This window comes from Musca domestica, unplaced genomic scaffold (assembly GCF_030504385.1).
Source record: "Musca domestica strain aabys unplaced genomic scaffold, Musca_domestica.polishedcontigs.V.1.1 272, whole genome shotgun sequence".
NCBI classification, from domain to species: Eukaryota; Metazoa; Arthropoda; class Insecta; order Diptera; family Muscidae; genus Musca; species Musca domestica.
This window is the reverse complement of record NW_026712288.1, coordinates 568,858-593,791: the sequence shown is the minus strand read 5'-3', so window position 1 is coordinate 593,791 and position 24,934 is coordinate 568,858. Positions and strand designations below refer to the sequence as shown.

At 34.5% G+C, this 24,934-nt stretch overlaps 2 protein-coding genes across 4 annotated transcripts; one reads left to right on the top strand and one right to left on the bottom strand.

Annotated features, from left to right (window-relative positions):
• Positions 1-705: 705 nt before the first annotated feature.
• LOC101897717 (protein FAM200C) lies at positions 706-20,956 on the top strand. Of its 3 annotated transcripts, none has more exons than XM_059124268.1 (8): positions 753-1,286; positions 1,344-1,875; positions 15,498-15,667; positions 15,726-15,866; positions 15,932-16,340; positions 18,280-18,815; positions 18,887-18,965; positions 20,103-20,956. In XM_059124268.1, the coding sequence occupies exons 1-8, from the start codon at positions 1,279-1,281 to the stop codon at positions 20,295-20,297; spliced, it is 2,070 nt and encodes a 689-aa protein (XP_058980251.1). In that variant the 5' UTR covers positions 753-1,278; the 3' UTR covers positions 20,298-20,956. The 3 variants fall into 3 exon arrangements, with proteins under 3 accessions (XP_058980250.1, XP_058980251.1, XP_005174915.1); XM_005174858.4 differs by lacking the exons at positions 753-1,286; positions 1,344-1,875 and adding exons at positions 3,862-4,633; positions 4,704-4,898; XM_059124267.1 differs by lacking the exons at positions 15,498-15,667; positions 15,726-15,866; positions 15,932-16,340; ... (1 more) ...; positions 18,887-18,965; positions 20,103-20,956 and adding an exon at positions 1,935-3,604 and having other exon boundaries at positions 706-1,286.
• On the bottom strand, positions 20,926-24,908 carry LOC101897886 (large ribosomal subunit protein mL62). The gene is made up of 4 exons (XM_005174859.4): positions 24,619-24,908; positions 24,367-24,552; positions 23,948-24,117; positions 20,926-21,144 (listed from the first exon to the last, which is right to left on the bottom strand). Exons 1-4 carry the CDS (start codon positions 24,781-24,783, stop codon positions 21,051-21,053), a joined length of 615 nt encoding a protein of 204 aa, XP_005174916.1. The 5' UTR covers positions 24,784-24,908; the 3' UTR covers positions 20,926-21,050.
• Between the last annotated feature and the right edge of the window lie 26 nt (positions 24,909-24,934).

Below are 24,934 nucleotides of genomic sequence, written 5' to 3'. Positions count from 1 at the left end.
TGGAGGCTATTATAATTTGCGTTTTTCAACAATTTTTACAAATTTAAATAATTTTTCATTCAACATTTTCAATTCCAAAATTGGTTTGACAGTTCTTTGTCCCAGCAGCTGTGTCGACGCGTCTAACCATATTCTTCTACCATGGTAGCATTTTTACCGCAGATGGACTTATTTAGACTTGGTCATTATATGGTTTAAATGAGACAGCCTCCATCTCTTGTTGCAGTGCACAATAAACGTAATAATAATCTTAGAACCACACATGCAAACTGGTAAAACTATTATAATATAATTTTAGTTATTCGAAGTCATACAAAGTTATATAGAGTCACCCTTGTGACTAATCGGAAACTTCGCGGAAATAAGTACCTACATCGTTCCAATGAATAGAGATATCTTTATATTGAACCTCATTGATCCCTCTCTTTCAATGATAAGATTTTTGCCTTATCTGAATGAATAATAAATCAACCTCATACTTATTTTTGACTCTCGCTGTATGTGGTTCAATAAATTTTTGTATTTTGTTTTTATTTTTTATGGATTAAAAATTCAAAAATATGTCAAAAAAAATCAGTTTTATTTAGTTGAGATGTAGTGGCATCTATTCCTCTCGCATTTACGCTCTCTCTTTCACTATTTCTCCGATTCTCTCAATATCACAATTTCACTGAGCTAAGACCGTTATCTGTGTTAGCATCAGGGTTACCGTTGTGCGACTAAAGTTGCAATTTGCAACCTTTTTGATGATCTGTGACTATATGTGCAACTTTTTTATTATCTTCTAATTTTGCCACTTTTTAAACTTTGTGCGACCTTTTTGCGACTTTTTTATTGCTCAACAATATAAGTTCTATTCTTTTTTATTTGGTATAGTGCATTTATATTGTACTGGATTTAGTGTACAGTATTTCACATATATGTCAAATAAATCATCATAGATGAGGTAAACCCTGTAAAAGTTCAAATGTACATGCCGTTCAAATTCAAACTAATTTCACGTCGCTATTGCTAACGCCGTACGCTGCAATTATGCGACACAGTAGTTTGATCAGTTGTTTGTGTTACCTTTTGATCATTATTCTTTGAAAAACGAAAACAACGACATTGGCGAAAGAGGAGTGCAATTAAATATATAATTAAAAATAAAGAGTACAGCATTAAATTGAATTCAGTGAAGTAAATAATTAGTATTTTGTGTTATTTTGAAAACAATATTCAGTTTTTAGACGCTTGTGCTCATTTTATATTAAAAACAAGTGTTTGTAAAAATCTTCTATGGACAGGTAAATATTTGTTTTTTTTTTTTTAATTTTTCAAATATTAATGTTTAAACTTAATAGATTTATTGTTAGATCAAAAAGAAAGGCTGACGATGAATCTCCCAACAAAGCAAGGCTGACCCTGGGCAAAGGAGCTGACACGATAATTGAAACAAGTTCAGAATCTGAAAAGAACACCGAGTCCGAATCGGAAAATGATGAAGAACCTTCATGTTCCTCCAAAAAACGCAATATTTCCCGGTATTATTCCAAGGAATGGGAGATGCAATACAGGTGGCTTAAGCAAGATGGTGAGACAAAGCGGCCCCTGTGCATTGTTTGTAAACAACTTTTGTCAAACCAAAAAAACCATCTTCGACGACATGCTGAAACAAAGAAACATCTTAGTAACATAACCAAAACATCTGAAAATGCGAAAATACAACTGACTGATTATTTGCCACATCGAAATACAGACTTACGAAAACATGTCGCTATTGCTGAAATTAAGTTGGTGTTACGTGCAATTACAAAAAACCAATCTTTCAATTCTATGGACGGACTTGGTAAATTCAATTCCATGATTTTTCCTGATTCAAATATAGCTAAATTGGTATGTAAACATATTTTGGTACCAAAAGCAATAGGTATATATATTGTTTAATTATTAAGGTATCATGTGGTCGTACAAAATCAACTGCAATTGCACAGTTTCTCGGTAAAGAAGGTCAACTCGCTATAGTCTCTAAAATGCAAAAACAACAATTTAGCCTCATTATAGACGAGACAACCGACATTTCCATCAATAAATGTCTAGTAATGGTAGTGAGGCAATTCAACAAGGACCGAGGAAAGACTGAAGATAATTTTTTTCAATTAGTACAACCAGAAAATGGAAAAGGCGAAACAATTTGTAATGCCGTTATTGAATCACTAGAAAATAATAAGATTCCCTTAGAAAATTTTATCGGGTTTGCAACTGACAACGCTTCCAGTATGGTTGGGAAAAACATTGGGGTGTCTAGTTTATTAAAAAAGAAAATCCCCCACCTGTTCCATCTTGGTTGCGTTTGTCATTCTGTAAATCTTATGAATATTTCAGCTTTGAAATGTATACCAGAAGAAGTTGAAAAGTTACCCAAGAACATTTATAATTTTTTCAAAAGTTCAAACAGGCGAGTAGATTTTTCAGAATTGCAGGATATGTTCAATGTCCCAGAACACAAGCTTTTAAGTCTTTCGGATACTAGATGGCTTTCGTTCGAGTCGGTGGCAAAACGAATTGTAGAACAATGGACGATATTACAACATTATTTCCTTCGGGCTCAATGTGAAGAAAAATGTCCAAGGACAATGGATAAAATACGTGCAATTCAAGATGGATTGTCGTCTGAAAACCTCATTTATTTAAAATTCTTGGTATATATTTTGGGTCTTATGAATAAATTTAACAAATGCTTTCAAAGCGAGTCATCACAAATAGTATACCTGATTACATATACAAAGGAAATTTTACTCCAAATTTTACAAAATTTCCTGAAGAAGGAACATATATCGGTCACAAAGCTAGAAAGTATAAATTTTAAAGATACACATAATATAAAAGATGTTTTAAATATATATATAGGTCATGAAGCTGAAACAGAAATGCAAGCTAAAAATATACTTGATGTTGAATGCATAACTATAAAAAACAATATTTTAAAATTTTACCAAAAACTTTGTGACGAGATACTGTCAAGGATAAATATAAACGATAAACAATTAAATGTTTTAAGAGTTTTGCAACCAACATTTTTTACCTCAAACGAAGACTTTAATTATATTGATCTCATATATGAATTTAATTATATTATAAGTGAACCTGAAGCTTTTATTAGCGAATTCAAACTATTAGAAAGTAAAGTTAATGATAAGTCATACAAACACATTTTTAACATTAAAAATGTTGAGATTTTTTGGCATACTATAGGTAGTTTAAAAAATGCTTTAAACGAACCTTTATATTTACACCTATACGATTTTGCCGCACATGTATTAACCCTGCCCCATAGCAGCGCTTCTGCGGAAAGAATTTTTTCTAAATTAGGACTAATGAAAACAAAATTAACTAATAGATTAAATGTAACAACTTGTGGATCCATGCTATCAGCTCTAAATTTGCTAGATGCAGGAATAGAGGAATGGAATCCCAGTGATGATCTCGTACAAAAATACAGAAACGAAGTTTCAAAAAAATGAAATTATAATTTAATTTTGTATTATTTTTTATTGAATTGTTATTTAGTTTTATGTTTTTTATGTTTTATGTTCTTTGTTTGAATAAAAATCTTCAAAATTAATCTGTGCGACTTTTTATTGAAATTCTGACTTTTCTGTGCGACTTTTTTGTATGAAAATGACTTTTTGTGCAACTTTTTCAAAATTCCCAGCGGTAACACTGGTTAGCATTCGTATTTCGAGTACTGTGAGAATGGCCGGCAAGGCGACGGGTGGCAGGTAGCATTTTTGTGGGAAACAAGAAGAGTAAAAATAAGCAGCAGAGTCATTTGTATTGTTGTTTTTGGTTTATTGGTTCTGTAAGTGTTGCTGGCTGTTTGGTTGATTGCTTGAACTGGCGGCTAGCTATTCGAAAGCGCCGAACCAACAAGCATTTCAGTCGGTGTTTTTCTTTGGTTGTGCGGACAGGCAGAAAAAAAAGATTCGAAAACAAAATTTTGAAAATAGTAAACCAAAAATAGAAATAACAAAGAAAAAATACGAATATAAAATGCTGGAGCATTGAAACGGGAGTGAAATAAAATTTGTTAACAAAAAGTGCATGTTTAATGAGAAATAAAAGAAGTAATACCAAATAAAATACGAAGTTAAAGAAACCACCAACAATGGCGGCAGTGTTGTTTATTGTTACTATACCCACTGAGGCGGAGGAACAACGTCTGAAACAGGATATTCTGGCCCACACTAAATACGATGGAAAATCGGAGAAAGCCGAAACAGCCACCCTGGCTGGTATTTCCCTAAAAAGTGCTACTGGCGTTGTGGCGGCACCAAGTATTAACAGCAGAACTCCCTCAACGGCTGTTTTGACTCAAACACCCACTGCCACAAGGAAAACAAATAGCAGTGACTCGAACACAGGGGGTGATACAGGAAGTGTTTCAATTGCATTGGAACAACAACAAACCATATCGGTAAATTCCGATAATAACACCACCACCAATGATAATAACACAACACCAAATCAATTTGGTACATTTCCCAAACGCCGAAGAAAATCGGAATATGTCATCAAAACCCATGAGGGAAGTTCACTGAAATCCAATGGCATTGGTGGCAGTTTAAAGAGTATTAATAAAATTCATACTCCTGTAAGTTAGGTCATCATCCATTTGGTAATCTCTAGCTCCGCTTATCGTGACTCTCTAAAAACTATTGCAGAATTTCCTGAAAGAAAGACTTGCCTCTGGCCAGGATGGTTCAGGAAAAACGAAATCCATCAAAAAGAAGGAGCCCACCCCCGACATGGAATTGACCTATGACACATGTATGGAGACCGTGTTGAGGGTCATACTTAAACGCTGTCAAATATCCAATGCCATGTGGGCAAAGGACGAGAATGGTCGTATGTATCAGGTAAACAAACACAAACTGCACACAATAACAAATTACAGTAGAATCCCGATAATTTGCAATTGCAACAGACTAGAAATGTATAACCTATCAAGATTTTTAACTGAGCGGGATAAATTTGTTTATTATATGTATTCATTTCTAACGACTTCTTGAGATTTCGAAAAATACAGATTCCACTGTTACTTGAAGAGCAAAGAAACATTTGTTGGGGGGTAATGTCAGACTTCATAACTTAATTACCTATTTGCGTTTTTCCATTGGTTTTTCAAATCCCCAACCAAAAATAAAGAAACCATTTACAAATGTGGCGGTTATTTATGTTGAGATTACCGCTCTGTGTGAATTAGACCAAAACAAACCGCAAACCAAAGAGGAAAATCAAAACTAATCAGTCAGTAGGTAACGACTTACATATTTTTTGCTCGTTTATTTTTGTACAAGTTTTTTTTTTTTTTTCTTTTCTGTTAGTTGTCGGTATATCCTCCCATAATTGTCCACCTCTCCTCCTACCCACATAATGATGTCATCCCAAATGTCGTCATTTTGCACAAAAATTCATCGAAAAAAGTGCGCTCCGCTGAATTGGTTTCAGGGTCATCGGCAACAAGCATGAAAAACCATTTTCCCACAAAAAGAAAACAAAAAATAAAACATAACAACAAATGGCGGGCGATAGACTATTTTGAAATTCCATAAATTTTGTCACCGTACCTACTTGTTGGTATGTTTGGATGTTATGGCTAAAAAAGAAACTACGACAACAAACAACATCGTACTGAAGATAACAAATGCAATGTTTATAATCCTCTAAAATCTTTTAATACCTATTTCTTTGAAGAACTATTAACGTTTTTAATACGTTTTTGCGCTACTATCGGAGCTTATTCAGAATATTTGAATATTTATTTGGGGGCCTACTAGATTGATAATTTTTATGGGACTTTCTGAGCTATAATAGTGGATTTTTAAGGCTATAAAAGTTGTTTTTTGAAATATATATTTCTAGGACTAAAAGTACTCCAATAGAATATTTTCAAATGAATGTTTTATAGGACGGTTAGAGCTGGAACTATAATTAGGTATATTCGAGAATTTTTTTTTAAGTAGTTATTTTACAGGACTAATAGAGCCATACTCGTGGATATGTTTAAAACTATGACAGCTATTATCGTGGAATTGGAATGCATATTCTTATAAAACTGTAAGGGCTATAATTGTGGGTGTTTAAAGAATATTTTTATAGAACAAGCTGAGAATTGTGGATTTTGTTTTAAGAATATTTTGAAAACTCTTATCGCCGAGTTCTAAATAATATTTTTAAGACTTTAATCATTAATGATCATTTTTATTAAATAAGCATAGCTTTAATCGGGGATAATTATAAAAACTGTTAGAGCTTTAAGTTTTTTTTTTTTAAAGAAAATTTTTATAAAAATATCGGAGCTATAATCGTTGATTTTTATACCCTACACCACAAGGTGGTCAGGGTATTATGTCTTTATGCATTTGTTTGTAACAGGCAGAAGAAAACGAGATAGACCCATCTTTTCTTTTGATGATATGCATAGAATCACATTCTGAGTCGATTTATGCATGCCCGATTCAGACGAAATTTTGCACAAATACTTTGTTTCACCCAAAGACGAACCCTATTGAAATTGAAGATAATCGGTCAAAATTTAGGTATAGCTCCCATATATATTTTCGTTCTATTTGCCTTATATTGTGCACCAAACTTGTAATATCAGCCCAAATAGTATGGAATTTTGCACATACGACCAAATTAGGCCTGGAAATAAGTATACCAAATTTGATCGAAATCGATTCATATATAGATATAGCTCCCATATATATTGTTCATCCGATTTGTTATTTTTGTCCTCCGCAGCTGTAATATGCACTCTGAAACAACGATATTTGGGGAAATATATGAAATACAACTCAGAAATACCCTTGCTAAATTTTATTGAGATCAGTTAATATTTGGATATAGCTCCCGTATATATCTTCGGCCGATTTGAATTTTTATTGTGCACCAAACGTGTAATATTAGTCCGAATGGAATGGAATTTCGTACTTACTACCAAAATTGAGTCTAGAAACCAGTATGTCAAATTTGATCGAAATCGATTCATATATAGATATAGCTCCCATATATATTGTTCAACCGATTTGTTATTTTTGTCCTCCGCAGCTGTAATATGCACTCTGAAACAACGATATTTGGGGAAATATATCAAATATAACTCAAAAATACCCTTGCTAAATTTTATCGAGATCGGTTAATGGATATAGCTCCGATATATATCTTCGTCGGATTTGCATTTTTATTGTGCACCAAACATGTAATTTTAGTCCAAATGGAATAGAATTTGGTACTTACGACCAAATTGAGTCTAGAAACCAGTATGTCAAATTTGGTGAGAATCGGTTCAGATATAGCTATGGCTCCCATATATATTGTTCATTCGATTTGTTATTTTTGTCCTCCGCAGCCGTAATATCCACTCTGTAACAACGATATTTGGAGAAATATATCAAATACAGCTCAGAAATACCTTTGGCAAAATTTTATCGTGATCGGCTCAGATTTAGATATAGCTCTCATATATATCTATCCGATTTCAAGTTAATTGTGCAGCATATGGATAATAAAAGCCCGAATTTAAAAGGCACAAATACATCGACAAATTTAGGGATATAGAGGATATTCCTCCCATATATTAGTTCCTTTGGACTTTTAATTATTACTATAATCATAGTTGGTATTATTTAAATCTCACAAATTACCCATTACAACTTTTATTTGTTATGTAAAGCTCTACTAAATATGTAAAGTGGTGTAGGGTATCATAAAGTCGGCCCCGCCCGACTTTAGGACTTTCTTTACTGATTTCAGCATGTTTTTATAGAACTACAAAAGCTATTATCGTAGATTATTTAAAGAATATTTTTATAAAATTCTTATAAAAGCTATCTGAGCTATTATTAAGAATTTTTTAAAGAATATTTTTATAATAGTGGATTTTTAAAGGCTACTTATATTAGATTGTAGTTATTCAACCTTGGGTTTATTAAAGCATATTTTTATAGGGCAAGCAGAGCAGGAAATTACTCGTGAGTTATTAAGGAATATTTTATGTTTCAGATCTGTAATTAAGAGATTTTTAAGATGACTTCCTTAAAGAACATGAGTTTTAATCGTGGATTTTAAAAGAATATTTCCATAATTAGAATTATAGGAGCAATGATATTGAAGTTTTAAAGAATATTTTTGAGTGATTATAGGATATGAAAGCATGAATTTTAGGTATGATGTCTTAATTATTATTATTATTTTTTTTTTTTTTTTGAATATTAGAGGTGGAATAATTGTTATTAGTATACCGATATATCACATTTTCAATACCAACCACCCTAGACAGAATACAAATTGTTCTGCCAAACTTTGAAGCACTACATCAATTGATGTGAGCTGTATCGTTATTTCAACAGACAGACGGACATCGTTAGATCGACTTAGAATAAAATGCTGATCATGAATATATACACTTTATGGGGTCTACGGCGAATGTTTAAGGATGTTACAAACGGAATGAAAAATGACAGCTAATAGACCCTCCTTTTCAAGGTGGAGGGTATAAAATATCATTAATTTTGGTTTATTGGGCCCATTTGAGCCCCGTTTTTACAAATAAAATATAATGACATACATTTCACAGTATTTAATAATATAAGCTCTAAAATGTTATAGAAAACTTTAGGTTACATCAAGAATCATTGATTTAAAATAATTGTTATAAAATTTGGAGACCCACAGAATATAAATAACCGATTTTAAAGACTTCCACTTATGGCTTCATCTATTAAAAGATTATTTATAAAAGTTGATTTGTTTGTTATCTTTTTTTGATTTTGCTCTTATTCAGAACATCATCAATTTTGGTTTATTGAACTCATTTATTTATTTCAACAAGTTTACCCCGTTTTCCAAATTCTTCCAAACCATACACAAAGCTACCTCAACATTTTGGGCTACATTTCGTAATATTTACTATGGACCTATGAAATGTTATAGAACACTTTAGTTTCAAGAATCATCCACATGACCTTCTAGCTATAGAATACGCTTAAATATCTACATCTACACATGTTAAAGGATTTTTTATAAAAGTTGATTTGTTTGTTAAATTTTTTGACGTGATTCAGACATGTTCCTGGATTTTTAAATTCGTAACACTTGAAATGAAAAAAACGCAACTTAATATGGCAACAAATTATTCGTCTATTTATGGACATATTTTTATTAATTAGCTGGCATTTGCTACATTTTTTCTAAAAACGCCAAAAACTGTCTATCTTTAAAATGTTTAGAGAACAAACCACACAATTTCTCGAGTACCTGTCACATTTCCCAGAAATAAACACACAAAAACAATAAAGAAACCCCCAAAAATATCAATACAACAAACATTGAACTTGAAATACAAAAAAATAAACTCGTTGATGTTGATTATCGCCAAATTAAAGTTTTTTTTAGTAGTAGTCAGCAATAATTGATATTTCTGTGTGTTCCATTATGTACATATGTTTGTATGTATGATTTATGTGTATGCATGTGGATCTGATTATAAAACAACCGACCTAAGGAAAAAAATCAATCAGCCAACTAACCTGTTTATCATTTCTCTGCAGAGCGTTATAACAATTTTCGATTCTCACTCGGAAACAGCAACATATTCAAATGTCTCCAAATGTTATTAACATGCATGGCCGGGATTTGTCAGACTATTTAAGTTTAAATTAACAAAAATATGTTAATTGTGGCTTTTTTATTTTTATTTTCATTTATAGTTTATTTTTTCCGTTACAATTTGTAGGTGACAAATATTTAGTTGTTTAAGAAAAAAAAACAATGTTTTCGTTTTGTTTTGCCAATGGAGCACAAATGATCTCTCCCAAGAATAAAGAGCTCTGTACTCTCTTTGCAAAATTAAGAGAACATTTGATATCATCTTCATTGTTGCAAAATTTAGTATACATTCGTTTTTATGGTGAAAGTTGGATTTTATTGTTATAACTTTTTTGTTTCTAAATAAACATCTGCCTTTTGATATGGGCCAGCAGAGCGCACAGTGCAAAGATCTCATAATAACATGGCCAAAAAAGAAGTAATAGATTGAGGTGGATAACAATTGGCCGATATGTTTCTTCGTTTTAAAGAACTTTAAATATTTCAATTCCATCAAGGGTGGCTTGGAACTATTCCTTTTAATTGGTATGACACAAATGTAGTTAGCTACGGCACTTTAAATGTATGTATATCCTGAACTGTTTTACATTAATGTCACAAGGTCGTTTGTATAAAATCATTTTGGATTCCGTATAATTTGTTTCAAATTTGGATTGGTATTTTAATTAAAATTCTGTTGAACACGATAATTGTAAAAGTGAAATGCATTTTCGCCGCCTCATTACACTGAAAACAAAATAAAAGTTGCAGTTCCTCGTTTTCCTTATTTTTTGTTGTCTTGCCTTTTTCGGCATCAGCGCAACAATTTGTGTGACCATTATGTTGCATGTCGGTCTTTGATTTGGGTTTTGTGTGATTTTAACAAAAAATAAAACTTTGGTTTACGTTTCCAATTAATGTAGTATTCAGCACGACAATGTTAAATATGAAAAATGATTTTTATGAATTACACTCAAAACAAAATGACTATTTTAATACAAATGTTTGGTCTAACTTGGGACATTATTCCAGTTTTGCATTTGACCCAGACCGATAGTCATTTCAAAACGGCTCTTTTTTGGGGGTTTGAGGAGCAAGGAAAATATATATCCAAAGTTAAAAGATTCTACATAAGAAAATCAAAGCCGAACATTTAACAAAATATAGTCCTTGATATTAAGGAGAGACTTACTTATTTATACCATCCACTATACATAGTATGGAGGGTATATTAAGTTTGTCATTCCGTTTGTAACTCATCGAAATAATATTTTTAGACCTAACAAAGTATATCATCGTAAAATTCCAAGACGATTTCGTCCTGTACGTCCGTCCGACTGTCCGCCTGTTGCAATCACGCTAGAGTCAAAACGAATTAAGATAGGAATCTAGAATATAGCACAGATCAGTCTTTTGTCTGCAGGCAGGTCAAGTTCGCTATATCGGTCCACGATATCAATAGCCCCCACATAACAGCTATTTTCGATATTTTGATGATTGTAGACACATTTTTCAATGGAATTGTCTGAAAATCCACACAAGGAGTTCCCTCTTAATACTTTAACCCCTGGAAGAGAATTGGCTATATAGATCCACGATATCGTATATCCCCCATATAACGATATCTCCCTATATTCTTGATGATTTTAGCTACATTTTTTAATGGAATTGACTGAAAATCCACACAAGGAGTTCCCTCAGAATACTTTACCCCCTGGAAGTGAATTGTTTTTATAGGACCACAATATCGTATAGCCCCCATACAACGGTATCAATCGATATTCGGTATTTTGATGATTTTACTTACATTATTCACCGGAATTGATTCAAATTTCGTATTATAACTTTATAATGGGTACTGCAGCCTAATTGCGAATGCAGGTACAGGTCTTCGTATAGCCATATATCCTATAACCATATATCTTTTCTGTACTTTGATGATTTTAGCGACATTATTCACCATTTCTAATAGGTACTACAGCCTGTGACACCATATTGTCTATGCATGTACAGGTCTTCGAATACCCCCAATTTAGCGGTATCTTCCTATATTCCGTATTATGATAATTTTAGGTACAATTTCGGATTTGCAGTTCCAAATAGGTAATGTAGCCTGTGACAGTATGTTATCAATGCAGGTTCAGGTCTTCGTACCCTAATGGCCGTTATGTACATTCTATAACAACTATATTCTGGAACATATATAAAATACCTCTGTTAAATTTTATATATAAGTTCGATTCAGATTTAATATATTTTTATACGATTTGAAGTTCATCGTGCGCTAAATGTGTGATATAAGACTGTATTGAATGCATTTTGGCACATATGACCGAATTTAGTCTGCAAGGAATTTTTTTCAAACTTGATAAAAAATCTGTTCAGGCTCCATACATATATTTCATCCAATTCTGTTTTTAAGACTCCCACGCCCGTAAAATGAACTCCACAACAACGTCATTGGGTTGGGTACAGAAATACCACTGCTATATTTATTATAGGTCGGTTCAGATTTGCATATAGTTCCCACATATATCTTCATCCGATTTATGTTTATTGTGCACCAAAAGTGTAATGTCAGCTCTAAACCGATGGATTTTTAGTAAAAATCGATTCAGATTTCAGTTCAGTTTTAATTTATGTGTTCTCAAAGTCGGGAGATACAAATGCCTTTGTAAAAATTGGAAGAGATGTGTTAAGCACTTTTAAGTATTGAGGAAATAGGATCAAAATTGCCATTTTTTGTCAATTGCATGCTTTTTATATTAAAAATAATTAAAATGTATGCATTGTTGAAGGTTTTTTTTTAACATTTTCTCATCCAGAAGACATCTGATTTTCTATCAACATATGATACTAAAATAATTCCTCCTGAGAGAATTTTCCAAATTGCTCTCTTCACTCGTTCTCATTTTAAAAATAATTATCTTAAAAATAATTTATTATCTTAAAAATAATTTAAATTTATGCATTGTCGAAGGTTTTTTTAACATTTTCTCATCCAGAAGACATCTGATTTTCTATCAACATATGATACTAAGATAATTCCTCCTGAGAGAATTTTCCAAATTGCTCTCTTCACTCGTTCTCATCGGTTGGACTGGACTTTTGGGTAACAAATCACCTAATGTCAATTGACGATAAGGGCGCTTTTAGCAATTCCATTGCGAATATCTGCCAATATAACAACACCAATTATTATCCATTATCAGTATATCGTAATCAATTTGATCGGAAACAAGAAATATCATTTGTATATGGTGTTTCATATCAAAATCCATATTTTGTGGCATTTTTTCTGTTAGCCGAGATACTTGGTGGTATCGAGATATTTAAGTGCTTGTTTTGCATGACGTATATTAAATGTCATTAATTCGCCAGATTGTCTAAAATGTTCTGGTTTTCTGGTATTTTTTTTCGGTTGAATGTCGTACGTGTGGTGTTTATCAAAGAGGCGGCTGTTGATTTATGATCTGTTAACGATTAGGGAAATATACCTACTTTTGTTTCAAGCATTTTTTGGATGTGGGGTTTGTTTTTAGCGGGAACTCAAGTGATGCTTGTTGAAAGTTGATAAAATATGAAAGTAAAAATTTTCGGCATATGAATTTAATAAATCCAAATATACATTGTTAAAAAATTTGGATACGGTTATAATTGTCGCACTGTGTGACAAAATTATTTTTTCCAGTAATTATAGAAAAAATTGCCAGGATATGAAATTAAAGCTTAAAATAAAAGACACGTATATAGGCGTTTTTAAAGTTCATATCGTAAATTGACCTCAATAAAGGGGGCAAATTCCTCCCTCTTCCACTTTTTTATAACCTTGGCTACAGAGGGTATATACCATTTAATACGGTCAAAACGTGCCTTATTAAAATAACGGTTTTGGACCCAAATCCGTTTTGGACATTTGCGCCAAATCCGATTGAGGACATTTGGAGTCGATCTAGCGATGTCCGTCCGTCCGTCAGCCAGACAGACGGCTTCAGAGCTAGGTCAGGTGATGGACAATATTGGCCCACTCCATGAAGTACCTCTCCTACAAACTTTTGAATATTATAGCTCTTATAAAATGTGAAGTAGAAGGCCGATTGTCTTCAAATTATACACATCACAATATTTTTATTTACCCAAGGTGGTGTGAAGATGGATGGTCCACTTCTCTGGTACCTCATCCATAAAGGGTCAACATTTTGAATATCCATATATCATATCATAAAACGCGAAATTTATATCCGATTCCATTCAGAATTGATGCATTTCAATATTTCCGTCAACACAATATCTGTTATAAAGATAGCAGAGATCGGACCAAAGTTTTGAATAACCATCCAAATAAGCATCCGGTTCTCTTCATATTTCATACATTTCATTATTTCTACCAACACAAGATCTCCTATGAATATGTGATATATCGATCCACTCCTTCTGGTACCTTCGCCACAAAAGCGTCAACATTTTCAATATCCATGAAGCTCATAAAACATGAGGGTATACAGGGTGAGATAAAAAACTGCAACAAAGTCAAATGCCATAATTTTTACATTTTGTTTTTTTTAAATTTTATTGAATGAAAGCAAAAAATGTCGGAAATGGCATTAAATTTTAGAATACGTTTAGATTTGTTCGAATTGGTCCCCTCTGGCACGAATTATAACCTTAAAACGGCCAATGAAACCGTCCCACACACGCTGCCCGAATGTTGCTCTGCGGTATTTTGCCCCATTCCCGTCGAAGCGATTGCTTGAGGTGATCGACACTTTGGTGTTTTTTTGTGTCAACCTTGCTTTGCAAAATACTCCAGAGACAATAGTCCAACGGATTGGTATCCGGAGATTTCGGTGGCCATTGTGCGCTGGAAATGAAGCGAGGAACCTCATTTTCTAAACATTCTTGGGTGGCGCGTGCCTGAGTGCGAAAGGTCTACGGCCAAAATGTTTGCGTGTCCAAGGCTTTAATACACCCTCCAGAATATTTTCGCGAAAATATACGGCATTTATTCTGATGACACGGTCGATTAATACGAGCTGAGAGCGACCATCGGCTGTTATAGCGGCCCACACCATCATCATGGCCGGCGCTTGAGTTCTGTTGGCCAACCGAATTTGAACATTTTCAGCTGACCTCTTTGGCAAGTAATCACGATCATTTAGTTTGTTTACAAACTGCTGGACAACGAATGTTTTCTCATCGGAGCGCAGAAAACCAAATTCGGAAGTTCACCACTTTCGGCAAAGCGAAGCAACTCTTTAGCATTTTGGAATTTATTTTCTTTACGCTACGGTGTAAGTTCTTGCACTTCTTGTAATTTCAATGGCTTTACCACGAGCTCATCTTTCAATATTTGCCGAATGGAATATTGCGATATGTTCAGCTCAAGAGCCAACGATAGCCACTTGTGGTTTTCCAGCCAAATATAAAGAAATCACACTATCACGCTTGATTTCCATCGCGAATAACTTTTTTTCTGGAAAATTCTCACCAAAATGCTTTTGTAAATAATATAATGAGTTGTCACTGGAATAATTTTAACAGCTGTCGGACGAGTGGCTTAGAAATAACAGCAGTCTGAATTTGGTTGAAGGTTTTTCATCTCACCCTGTATAACTGTCGGCTAAACCGACTTATACTTTTTAACTTGTTTTATGAATTTTAAGGATTACTATTCATTGGTATAAAGTATCTTCGGCAATATTACAGATAACAATACGAGGATGTTTTTGAACAAAAAATTTAACCCAAAAGTTACTTTTTTTAAATATGGTTTAAAACTCCCTTTGAGACCAGATCTTTTAAATTTTTTATATACGTTTTAAACTATTACAATTTAACAAATACCACATTTTCTAAATCTTTTCCAGGTATCTTTCACGGTGGAATTCAATGAAATCTATGAGAAAATATTGGACGATTTCAATGAATGGGGTATTGGTGATCGTGAAGGTTCTTCCGTTTCGGTTATGAATTGTATTGCCTCCAAGGCATTTTCAACCAAAGACGAAGATGATGAAGATAATGACGAAAATGCTGAGTAAGTCTACCAACAACAATATACCAAAGTAGATCACTAATCTTTATTCTCATTACAGCAATTACGACAAAAAACAAAGCGCCTGGGAGCGTTTTATGAACTCCGTCCGTAGTCGTTTGAATGTAACACAGATTGTGCGAAATGTACGCGAAGATGCCTCAATTACATTTGATTTTGTGGTATTATTGATCTCAGCGGCGTAAGTTTGTGGAATTGTGAACATTTTGATTTTATTTTGTGATTTAATAAAAATTCCTTTTCCAGAGTCCTAGCTGCCTTTGGTTTAATCGAGAACAGTACAATATTCTTGGCCTCCAGCATGTTGGTATCACCGCTAATGGGTCCCATTATTGCCACCATCTTTGGCACCGTAATCAAGGATAAATCCCTGTTCCGCTTGGGCATGATCAATGAATTGTTTGGCATTTGTACGGCCGTCTTAGTTGGTTTCATCTTTGGCATTGTTGTCTGCACCACCGATGAAAGGTATAGCATTGGCGAGGGTCTCACCGATGAAATCCTATCGAGATGTGAATTACATTCACTTATTGTGGGTGTATTTACGGCGATACCATCGGGTGCTGCGGCCGCTATTGGTATTTTGGGTGGCAATATTGGCTCGCTGGTTGGTGTGGCAATTTCCGCCTCGCTGTTGCCGCCGGCTGTAAACTCGGTAAGATTTAATAAATGTAAATTGAGATTACAATTCATATGTAGTTATCTAACTTCTAAAGGCCTTCTATAATCATGGGTCATCTATCCACAGGAAAGCTTATTTTTTTTAATTCCCTTTTAAGATCTTCTGCCTTTTGAAGATTCTGAATTAATAGACGATCATTTAAAAGTCTTTGGTTTAATAAAACCCTTTATATTCATAGGGCTTCTATCTATAGGAACGCTTATAAAGGTTCTCTTTTTTTTAAATCCCTTTTAAGATCTTCTGCGTTTTTAAGATTCTCAATTGATAGATGATCATTTAAAAGTCTTCGGTTTAAAGAATAGAATATGACCTTTTTTTAACACTATCCTAGAACAGACTTCATAGTTATAGTATAGATGTAATATCGAAGATTTCTGGTCCATATAATGAAGGTATTTTAATGTCCTCCATCCTCCTCCGCGGGCCTTTAGTCGGCTGACGACTTAACCGTTTTTATACTCTCCACCATAGTATGGAGGATATATTGAGTTTGTAATTCTGTTTGAAATACTTCGAAATATTAATTGTAAATTGTCGTAATGGATACTACAGCCTATGACAGAAAATTGTTTGTGTAGGTTCACATCTTCGTATAGCCCCCATATAACGGTACCTCCCGATATTCGGTATTTTGATGATTTTAGCGACATTATTCACCGGAATTGTTTCAAATTTGGTATTTGAAGTTCGTAATGGATACTGCAGCCTATGACAGAAAATTGTCTGCGCAGGTCCCCGTTTTGGTAAAGCCCCCATATAATGGTACCTCCCGATATTCGGTATTATAATGATTTTAGCGACATAATTCACAGGAATTATTTCAAAATTGGTATTTGAAGTTCGTAATGGCTACTACAGCCTATGGCAGAAAATTGTCTGTGCAGGTCCACGTCTTCGTATAGCTCCCATATAACGTTACCTCCTGATATTCGGTATTTTGATGATTTTATCGACATTATTCACCGGAATTGTTTAAAATTTGGCATTTGAAGTTCGTAATGGCTACTACAGCCGAAAAGGAAAACTGTCTGTGCAGGTCCACGTTTTGGTATAGCCTCCATATAACGTTACCTCCCGATATTTGGTATTGTAATGATTATAGCCACATAATTCACAGGAATTGCTTCAAATATGGTATTTGAAGTTCATAATGGATGCTACATCCTATGAGAGAAAATTATCTGTGCGGGTCCAAGTTTTGGTATAGCCCCCATATAATGGTACCACCCGATATTCGGCATTTTGAGTATTTTAGCGACATTATTCACCGGAATTGTTTCAAATTTCGTATTTGAAGTTCGTAATGGATACTACATTCTATGACAGAAAATTATCTGTGCGGGTCCAAGTTTTGGTATAGCCCCATGTTTGGTATTTTGCTGATTTTAGCTACATTATTCACCGATTTTTTTCAAGTTTCGCATTTGAATATTGTAATGACTTATAACAAAAGTTGCCTATGCAGGTCCACGTCATCGTATAGACCCTAATATAACGGCTACATTCGGTATTTTTGCGATTTTAACAGAATTTTTAACGGATTTATTTATTTATTTATTTATTTATTTATTTTTTTTTTTTTTTTGAAAATTGCCAAATTCATTACAATGGGTGGAGGGAATTAAAAGTTCGGCCCGGCCGAACTTACAGCTTTTTTATTTGTTATGAGTAAAAATCGTCCAAAGGTCTTTTATAAATATGACATTCCTGGGGGTCTTCAATTGATATATTACATAAATATATTTTTTGAGTAAAAATCCTCTAAAGGTTTTCCAAAAATAAAGGACCCTTGAGTGGTCTTACTAAGATCAGGAAACCTTTTTTTATGAATCAAAGTCTTTTTAACATTCTTCCTATAAATAGAAGACATTCTAAATGAAGAAAACTAAATTACAAAACTCTTTTTTTTTAGGGTCTCCTCTGGGCCATAGCATTAATTTACAAATGCTATGAAAATGATGAATCCAAGTTCCCACAAGTGGTGAAGACCACTCAATATTCCGAAAATCAAGCCAACGAATTAGCTGTCTTGGCCACAATTAGCATGTGCTTGACCATATCGAATATCCTTTGTATCTATGTTATGGGTATATTGGTATTGAAGTTGAAAGAAATCGCTCCCGTATCGGGTACTAATCGTGAATTTTGGAAACATGATATTAAAATTGCCCGTCATCTTAAGCGTCGTCGTCTCGACAGCGATAATGTTATTATGGATGAATATGCTCACCTGCCGCAAGAGGATCAAAAGGCGTTGGGTATTAATTACGACATGCTGAGAACGATACAAATGGATGATGCTGCATATCAGAATACATGGTCACCGGTGGGTACGCGGCATCCATTTGAAACGTCGTATGAACCAATGCGTGGTAACTATTCGACGGTACATCAAATTGATCAACTCTATGCTACGATAACACATCAGACAACGATGAAGGAGAAAATGTAGGAAATATTTTAATTTTTTCTTGAAAGTTGGCACAATTTATTATAATTTGTTTTTCATTCAATTTCAGGCATAGATTTGGTTTGGGACGCCGACCTACAGGGCGTATGGTGGACTTTGCTTCCTCGTATAAATTGCTAAGTGAAAACGTAAGTTGAAACGAAAAAGAGGCACAATCACAAAGTATATCTACAAATCTACGTCAGAATATACAGAGATCATAATGAACATCTACAGATTTTCTAGAAGAGGACCTACAGATCTTCTATGAGAAGATCTACGGATCTTCTATGAGGAGATCTTCAGATCTTCTAGGAGAAGATCTACAGATTTTCTTTGAAAAGATCTACAGATCTTCTATGAGAAGATCTACAGATCTTCCATGAGAAGATCTACAGATCTTCCATGAGAAGATCTACAGATCTTCTATGAGAAAATCTACGGATCTTCTATGAGATGACCTACAGATCTTCTACGAAAAGACCTACAGATCTTCTACGAAAAGACCTACAGATCTTCTATGAGAAGACCTACAGATCTTTTATGAGAAGAATGACAGATCTTCTATAAGAAAATCTACAGTTCTATGAGAAGATCTACAGATCTTCTATGAGATGTTCTACAGATCTTCTATGAGATGTTCCACAGATCTTCTATGAGAAGACCTATAGATCTTCTATGAGAAGACCTACAGATCTTTTATGAGAAGACCTATAGATCATCTATGAGAAGACCTATAGATCTTCTATGAGAAGATCTACAGATCTTCTATGAGAAGATCGACAGATCATCTATGAGAAGATCTACAGATCTTCTATGAGAACATCTTCTATGAGAAGATCTACAGATCTTCTATGAGAAGATCTACAGATCTTCTATGAGAAGATCTACAGATCTTCTATGAGAAGATCTAGAGATCTTCTATGAGAAGATCTACAGATCTTCTATGAGAAGATCTACAGATCTTCTATGAGAAGATCTACAGATCTTCTATGAGAAGATCTAAAGATCCTCTTTGAAGATCTACAGTCCTTCTATGAGAAGATCTACAGATCTCCTTTGAGAAGATCTACAGATCTTCTATGGGAAGATCTAAAGATCTTCTATGAGAAGATCTAAAGATCTTCTATGAGAAGATCTAAAGATCTTCTATGAGAAGATCTACAGATCTTCTATGAGATGTACAGATATTTTAAAGATGATCTACAGACCTTCAAAACTTTCACGACTCCTTCAAACATCCCCCCAAATTTTGTCGTAAAATTAATTGATTTTTCTCTCTTCAGCTACCCCGTTCCCGTTGCTCAACAATGCCGTCCAAGGTCAATCCGCCTACCGTCAAAATAGTCACTCCCGATTCCTCGCAATTCAACTCCTGCACGAATACACCGTCCATGGCTGCAGAGAAAAATCGACGAAAATTCATTGTGACACCAGCTGAAGATGATCCATTGCAACCATTGAATCCATCGGATGCATAAATCTATATTTATTTGTATATAGAAATATATAATTAGTAGAGTATGGGTCTAGGCGTGCGTGCGTGTGACTTACATCATCATCGATCAGTATACTTAAAGGTATCACTTTTCAACTTAGGTAGTTAATAACTAAACAAATAAATCGTTAAAAGAAAAAGAAACTAGTTTATATGTATACACACACTCACATACTCTATTTATTTATAGATATATAGAAATAACAATTTACAATTATTGTATAATTTGTATTGTTATAATTCATTTATAATGTCGTTTTTTTTTTCTAGGATATATATTAGCGAACAAACAAAACTAAAAAAAAGAACAACAAAAAAAATTAAAAGAAAACAAAACTAACAACAATTTACAAAACATAACATTTATTATTATTATTATGATAATCTTTTGTTTAAATGTTTTTTTAATATACATATCTGCCATTTTAGTTTTCCACTCGTCGTCCTCTTTTTTTCTCTCTGTGTATAGATAATTGTTGTTTGTTTAGTTAAAATTTTGTTTTATATATATATTTTTTGGCTAGTACCTATGTTGTTAGTAACTGATTCTTGTAACTTGGCTTTTTGTAACTACGCCAAAAACAAAGAAACTACACAAATAAAATATGTACTTGATTTCCCTCAGGTGTTTTCAATTGAGAATATCTCGTTGTTTTATTTTTCTTCTTCTTTTGTACAAATAACAACACGGGTTTTTAAGGATAATAACAGAAAATAATCAAATATTCATATTGCTTTATAAATCAGCTATTGAGGGTCCTTGGCGATCAGCTTTGGTCTGTGATCTTTGACGTTTTTGAAAGAGACGTTCACGGGCAGCTTTCTCTTGTCTGTAAATGGAAAAAAATGATACATGTATAAATTTCAAGAAAATAATGTACTTTGTGACAAATTCGACTTAAGACAAAATAATATCAGTATCTGAAAAATAAGATAGGAAACATAACTTGCCATCAGATGAATACACTCAGCCAATTACCGTATAAGTATTGGAATCAATAGAACAAATCTGTCAATATCTAAAAATTTTATTCAGCACAATTGATTTTTATACCCTCAGCCATATGGCTTCAGAGGGTATATATCATTTGATACGGGCAAAACGTGCCTCATCGAAATAACGGTTTTAGACCCAAGATCTCTTTGGACCAAATCTGTTTCAGGACATTTGGAGTCGATCAAGCGATGTCCGTCTGTCTGGTGTGCACGATAGCTCTCGAAGGGATTATCCGATTTGATCCAAATTTTGTACATCGTAATATTATTGTTAAACTTAGATCGAGTCCACAAATGGGCAATATCCGTCCACTCCTTTTGGTACCTCCCACACAAAATATCAACATTTTCAAATAAAATAATTTACTGCACAGAAAGAGAAAAGATAATCCGATTTTGCTCTAACTTTGTGAATCCTAATATTTGCATCATTGCTAGGTCAGGTGCGAAAATGGGCAATACCGATTCACTTCATCAAGTACCTTCCCCACAAAGGGCCAAAATTTTGAATATTTATGAAGCTCATAAAACACGAAACTAACATCCGAGTCCATGCAGACTTGGCACATCTGAATATTTCCATCAACACAAGATCTGTTATAAAGACAGTAGAGATCGGATCATTTCTTTTGGTACTTCCCCCACAAGTGGTCAAAGTTTTGAATAATCAAACCGATCATAAAATCCGTTATAAGCATCCGGTTCTCTTCCAATTGAACACATCAGAATATTTTTGTTATGGGATATATCGGACCACACCTTTCGGTACCTCACCCACAAAGGGTCACAATTTCCAATACTTACAGGGTGAGATGAAAAAACTGCAACCAATTTCAGACTGCTGTCATTTCTAAGCCACTCTTCCGTCAGCTGTTAAAATTATTCCAGCGACAACTCATTATATTGTTTACAAGCGTACAAAAGCATTTTGGTCAGAATTGTCCCGAAAAAAAGTTATTCGTGATGGAATTCAAGCGTGATAATGTGATTTCTTTATATATGGCTGGAAAACCACAAGTGGCTATCGTTAGAGCTCTCCAGAATTAAGAAATTAATTTGAATAAATTCTTTGTGTCTCATCATCGTACCATTGCTCGTTACTCGGTCGGTGATACTGGTAGCGTAGCCCTATGTCAAGGAAGTGGACGGAAGAAAACTGCAACATCAGCAGAAATGGTTCGAAATGTAAAGAAGCGATTTGATCGAAACCCGCGTCGCAGTGGCTGAAAAAATGGATGAAAATATCGCAATATTCTATTCGTCAAATATTGAAAAATGCCCCGAGCTCGGGGTAAAGCCATTAAAATTCCAAAAACTGCAAGAGCTTACACCGCAGCAGAATGAAAATAGACTCAAAAGAGCTAAAGAGTTGCTTCGCTTTGCCGAAAGTGGTGAACTGCCGAATTTGGTTTCCTCCGCTCCGATGTGAAAACATTCGTTGCCCAGCAGTTTTTAAACAAACAAAATTATCGTGTTTACTAGCCAAAGAGGTCTGCTGAAAATGTGCACCTTTTGTTGGCCACCAGAACTCAAGCACCGGTCATGGTGATGGTGTGGGCCGCCATAACAGACGATTGTCACTCTCCGCTCGTATTAATCGACCGTGGCATAAGAATAAATGCGGAATATTATCGCAAAAATATTCTGTAGCGTGTATTAAAGCCTCAGGCACGCAAACATTTTGGCTGCAGACCTTGGACATTCCAACAGGACTCAGCACCATCGCACTCAGCACCCCACCGCCACCCAAGAATGGCAAAATGAGGTTCCTCGCTTCATTTCCAGCGCACAATGGCCACCAAAAACTACGGATACCAATCCGTTGGACTATTGTGTCTGAGGTATTTTGAAAAGCAAGGTTATCACCAAAAAATACCAAAGTGTCGATCACATCAAGCCAGGCTTCGCCGGGAATGGGCCAAAATACCACAGACCAACATTCGTGCAGCGTGTGAAGGTTTCATTGGCGGTTTAAAGAAACTGATTTGTGCCAAACGTGACCATTTCGAACAAATCTAATATTGTGAGGAATGAATTGGCTGACAAACTCGAGGTGGCTCCCAGTCGATTAATCTACCGATTGATAAAACTGTCAAACTACCAATAAGCTATTCAAAAAGGCTCTCATCGAAGATGATACGTGGAAACCGGTTGCATGGTATCTAGGTCTATCTGGCCGACAATCTTGAGAAAAAGAACCTACTCCCTTCTATCAATCAAATGGTCCGATTTAAAAATCCGAGTGGGAATATTGACTGACCAGGTGGGATGGCATAACGGTGGTCCTGACTACTGCAGACTATGTGAGAGCGAAGAAGAGTTGGAGAAGTTTGAACGTATACTATGCGGATGTCGTAAATTGTCAAGCAAGAGAAATGTGGTGTTCGGTAGGTGGAAGACAGAAACTCTAATGTTCTTCTCAGATGTAGATTTTATAGTATCCAAGATATTTCTATCCCTTCCTTGTTTCTCAATTATATCTTTCTCAATTTATATTCGTATCTTGTGGGGAGCATGAACTATTTGCACACATTTTGGAACAATCTGATCTGGTTGACTCAGCACAACAGTGGCCACATATTCTTCTCAGAAAACAAAATGCTGAAATGTTTGATTTTCTTAAATCAGCGCACTTACCTTTTACGTAATTTTTCCAAAGTTTCTTCGGATGGTGGTGGAGCCTCAATTTCATATTCTCTAATTAGTGCGCGCAATTTCTCTAAGGCATCGGCCAAATTCATTTGTTGTGACCGGGTCAAATCACTCTTGACTACATAGTAACCTTCTTTGGTTATTTTATTTTGCAGCTGAAAGAAAATAAAGAATTAATGTTCAGAAATCAATAGTAAAAGGGACGTGTCCACTCAAGTTGCTATGATCACAGTGATGTAAAACACACGACTTTTATATGATATTTTTAATGAGGCTAAATCTGTACATGTTTCAGTTTTTGTCCTCCCGTTACAACTGTGATCTAAGCAAGTTCTACAAGAGTTAAGGCTCTAGAACAATTCCATTGGAGTCCTTGACTTGAAAAAGAAGTCTCTGGAACGTACCGAATTTAAAAGCTTTTGGCGTGTTTTTTCTGGAATCCAATCAGCCTCGGCCAATTTGAAGCGTACGTCAACCTTTGTGTTCACCGTATTGACATGCTGACCACCGGGACCCGAACTGCGGCTGTAGGTGATTTCCAATTTATTTATTGGTATAAAGCCGGAAAATTTGTCATCCTTGTTGGAGGGCTATTTGGGAAAAAGGGAAACGATAATATTACAATGAATATTCTAAATTTCAGAATGTGTGCTCACCGGTGGCGGCGTGTAAAGTTGCAAACGACTGTTGGGATAAAGTTTATCCAATGACAAGTCACTTCTGAATGAAAGATGTCTTCCTAAAACGGCAGCTGATGAATAGGTCTTTTCCAGGTTGCCATGGCTAAGGACCGATATGAAACTTTTGCAAATTTTATTCATTTTAGTAAATTTGAAGGAAAATTGGCCAAAAAATGAGCCTTCACTCGTTCTCTCGTAACACTTTGACAATAGGGCTGGCAAATAATAGATAACTATATCGATACTTTATTTTAGAAGAAAGTATCGACTAATATAACAATTATCGTACGAA

Coding starts and splice junctions, on each gene's coding strand:
- LOC101897717 (XM_005174858.4), top strand. CDS start 4,148: ATGGCGGCAGTGTTGTTTATTGTTACTATACCCACTGAGGCGGAGGAA. Junction 4,899..15,497: donor AGAATGGTCGTATGTATCAG/GTAAACAAACAC, acceptor AATCTTTTCCAG/GTATCTTTCACGGTGGAATT. Junction 18,816..18,886: donor ACAACGATGAAGGAGAAAAT/GTAGGAAATATT, acceptor ATTCAATTTCAG/GCATAGATTTGGTTTGGGAC.
- LOC101897886 (XM_005174859.4), bottom strand. CDS start 24,783: ATGAATAAAATTTGCAAAAGTTTCATATCGGTCCTTAGCCATGGCAAC. Junction 24,118..24,366: donor GCCAAAAGCTTTTAAATTCG/GTACGTTCCAGA, acceptor ATTTTCTTTCAG/CTGCAAAATAAAATAACCAA. Junction 21,145..23,947: donor TTGGAAAAATTACGTAAAAG/GTAAGTGCGCTG, acceptor TTCCATTTACAG/ACAAGAGAAAGCTGCCCGTG.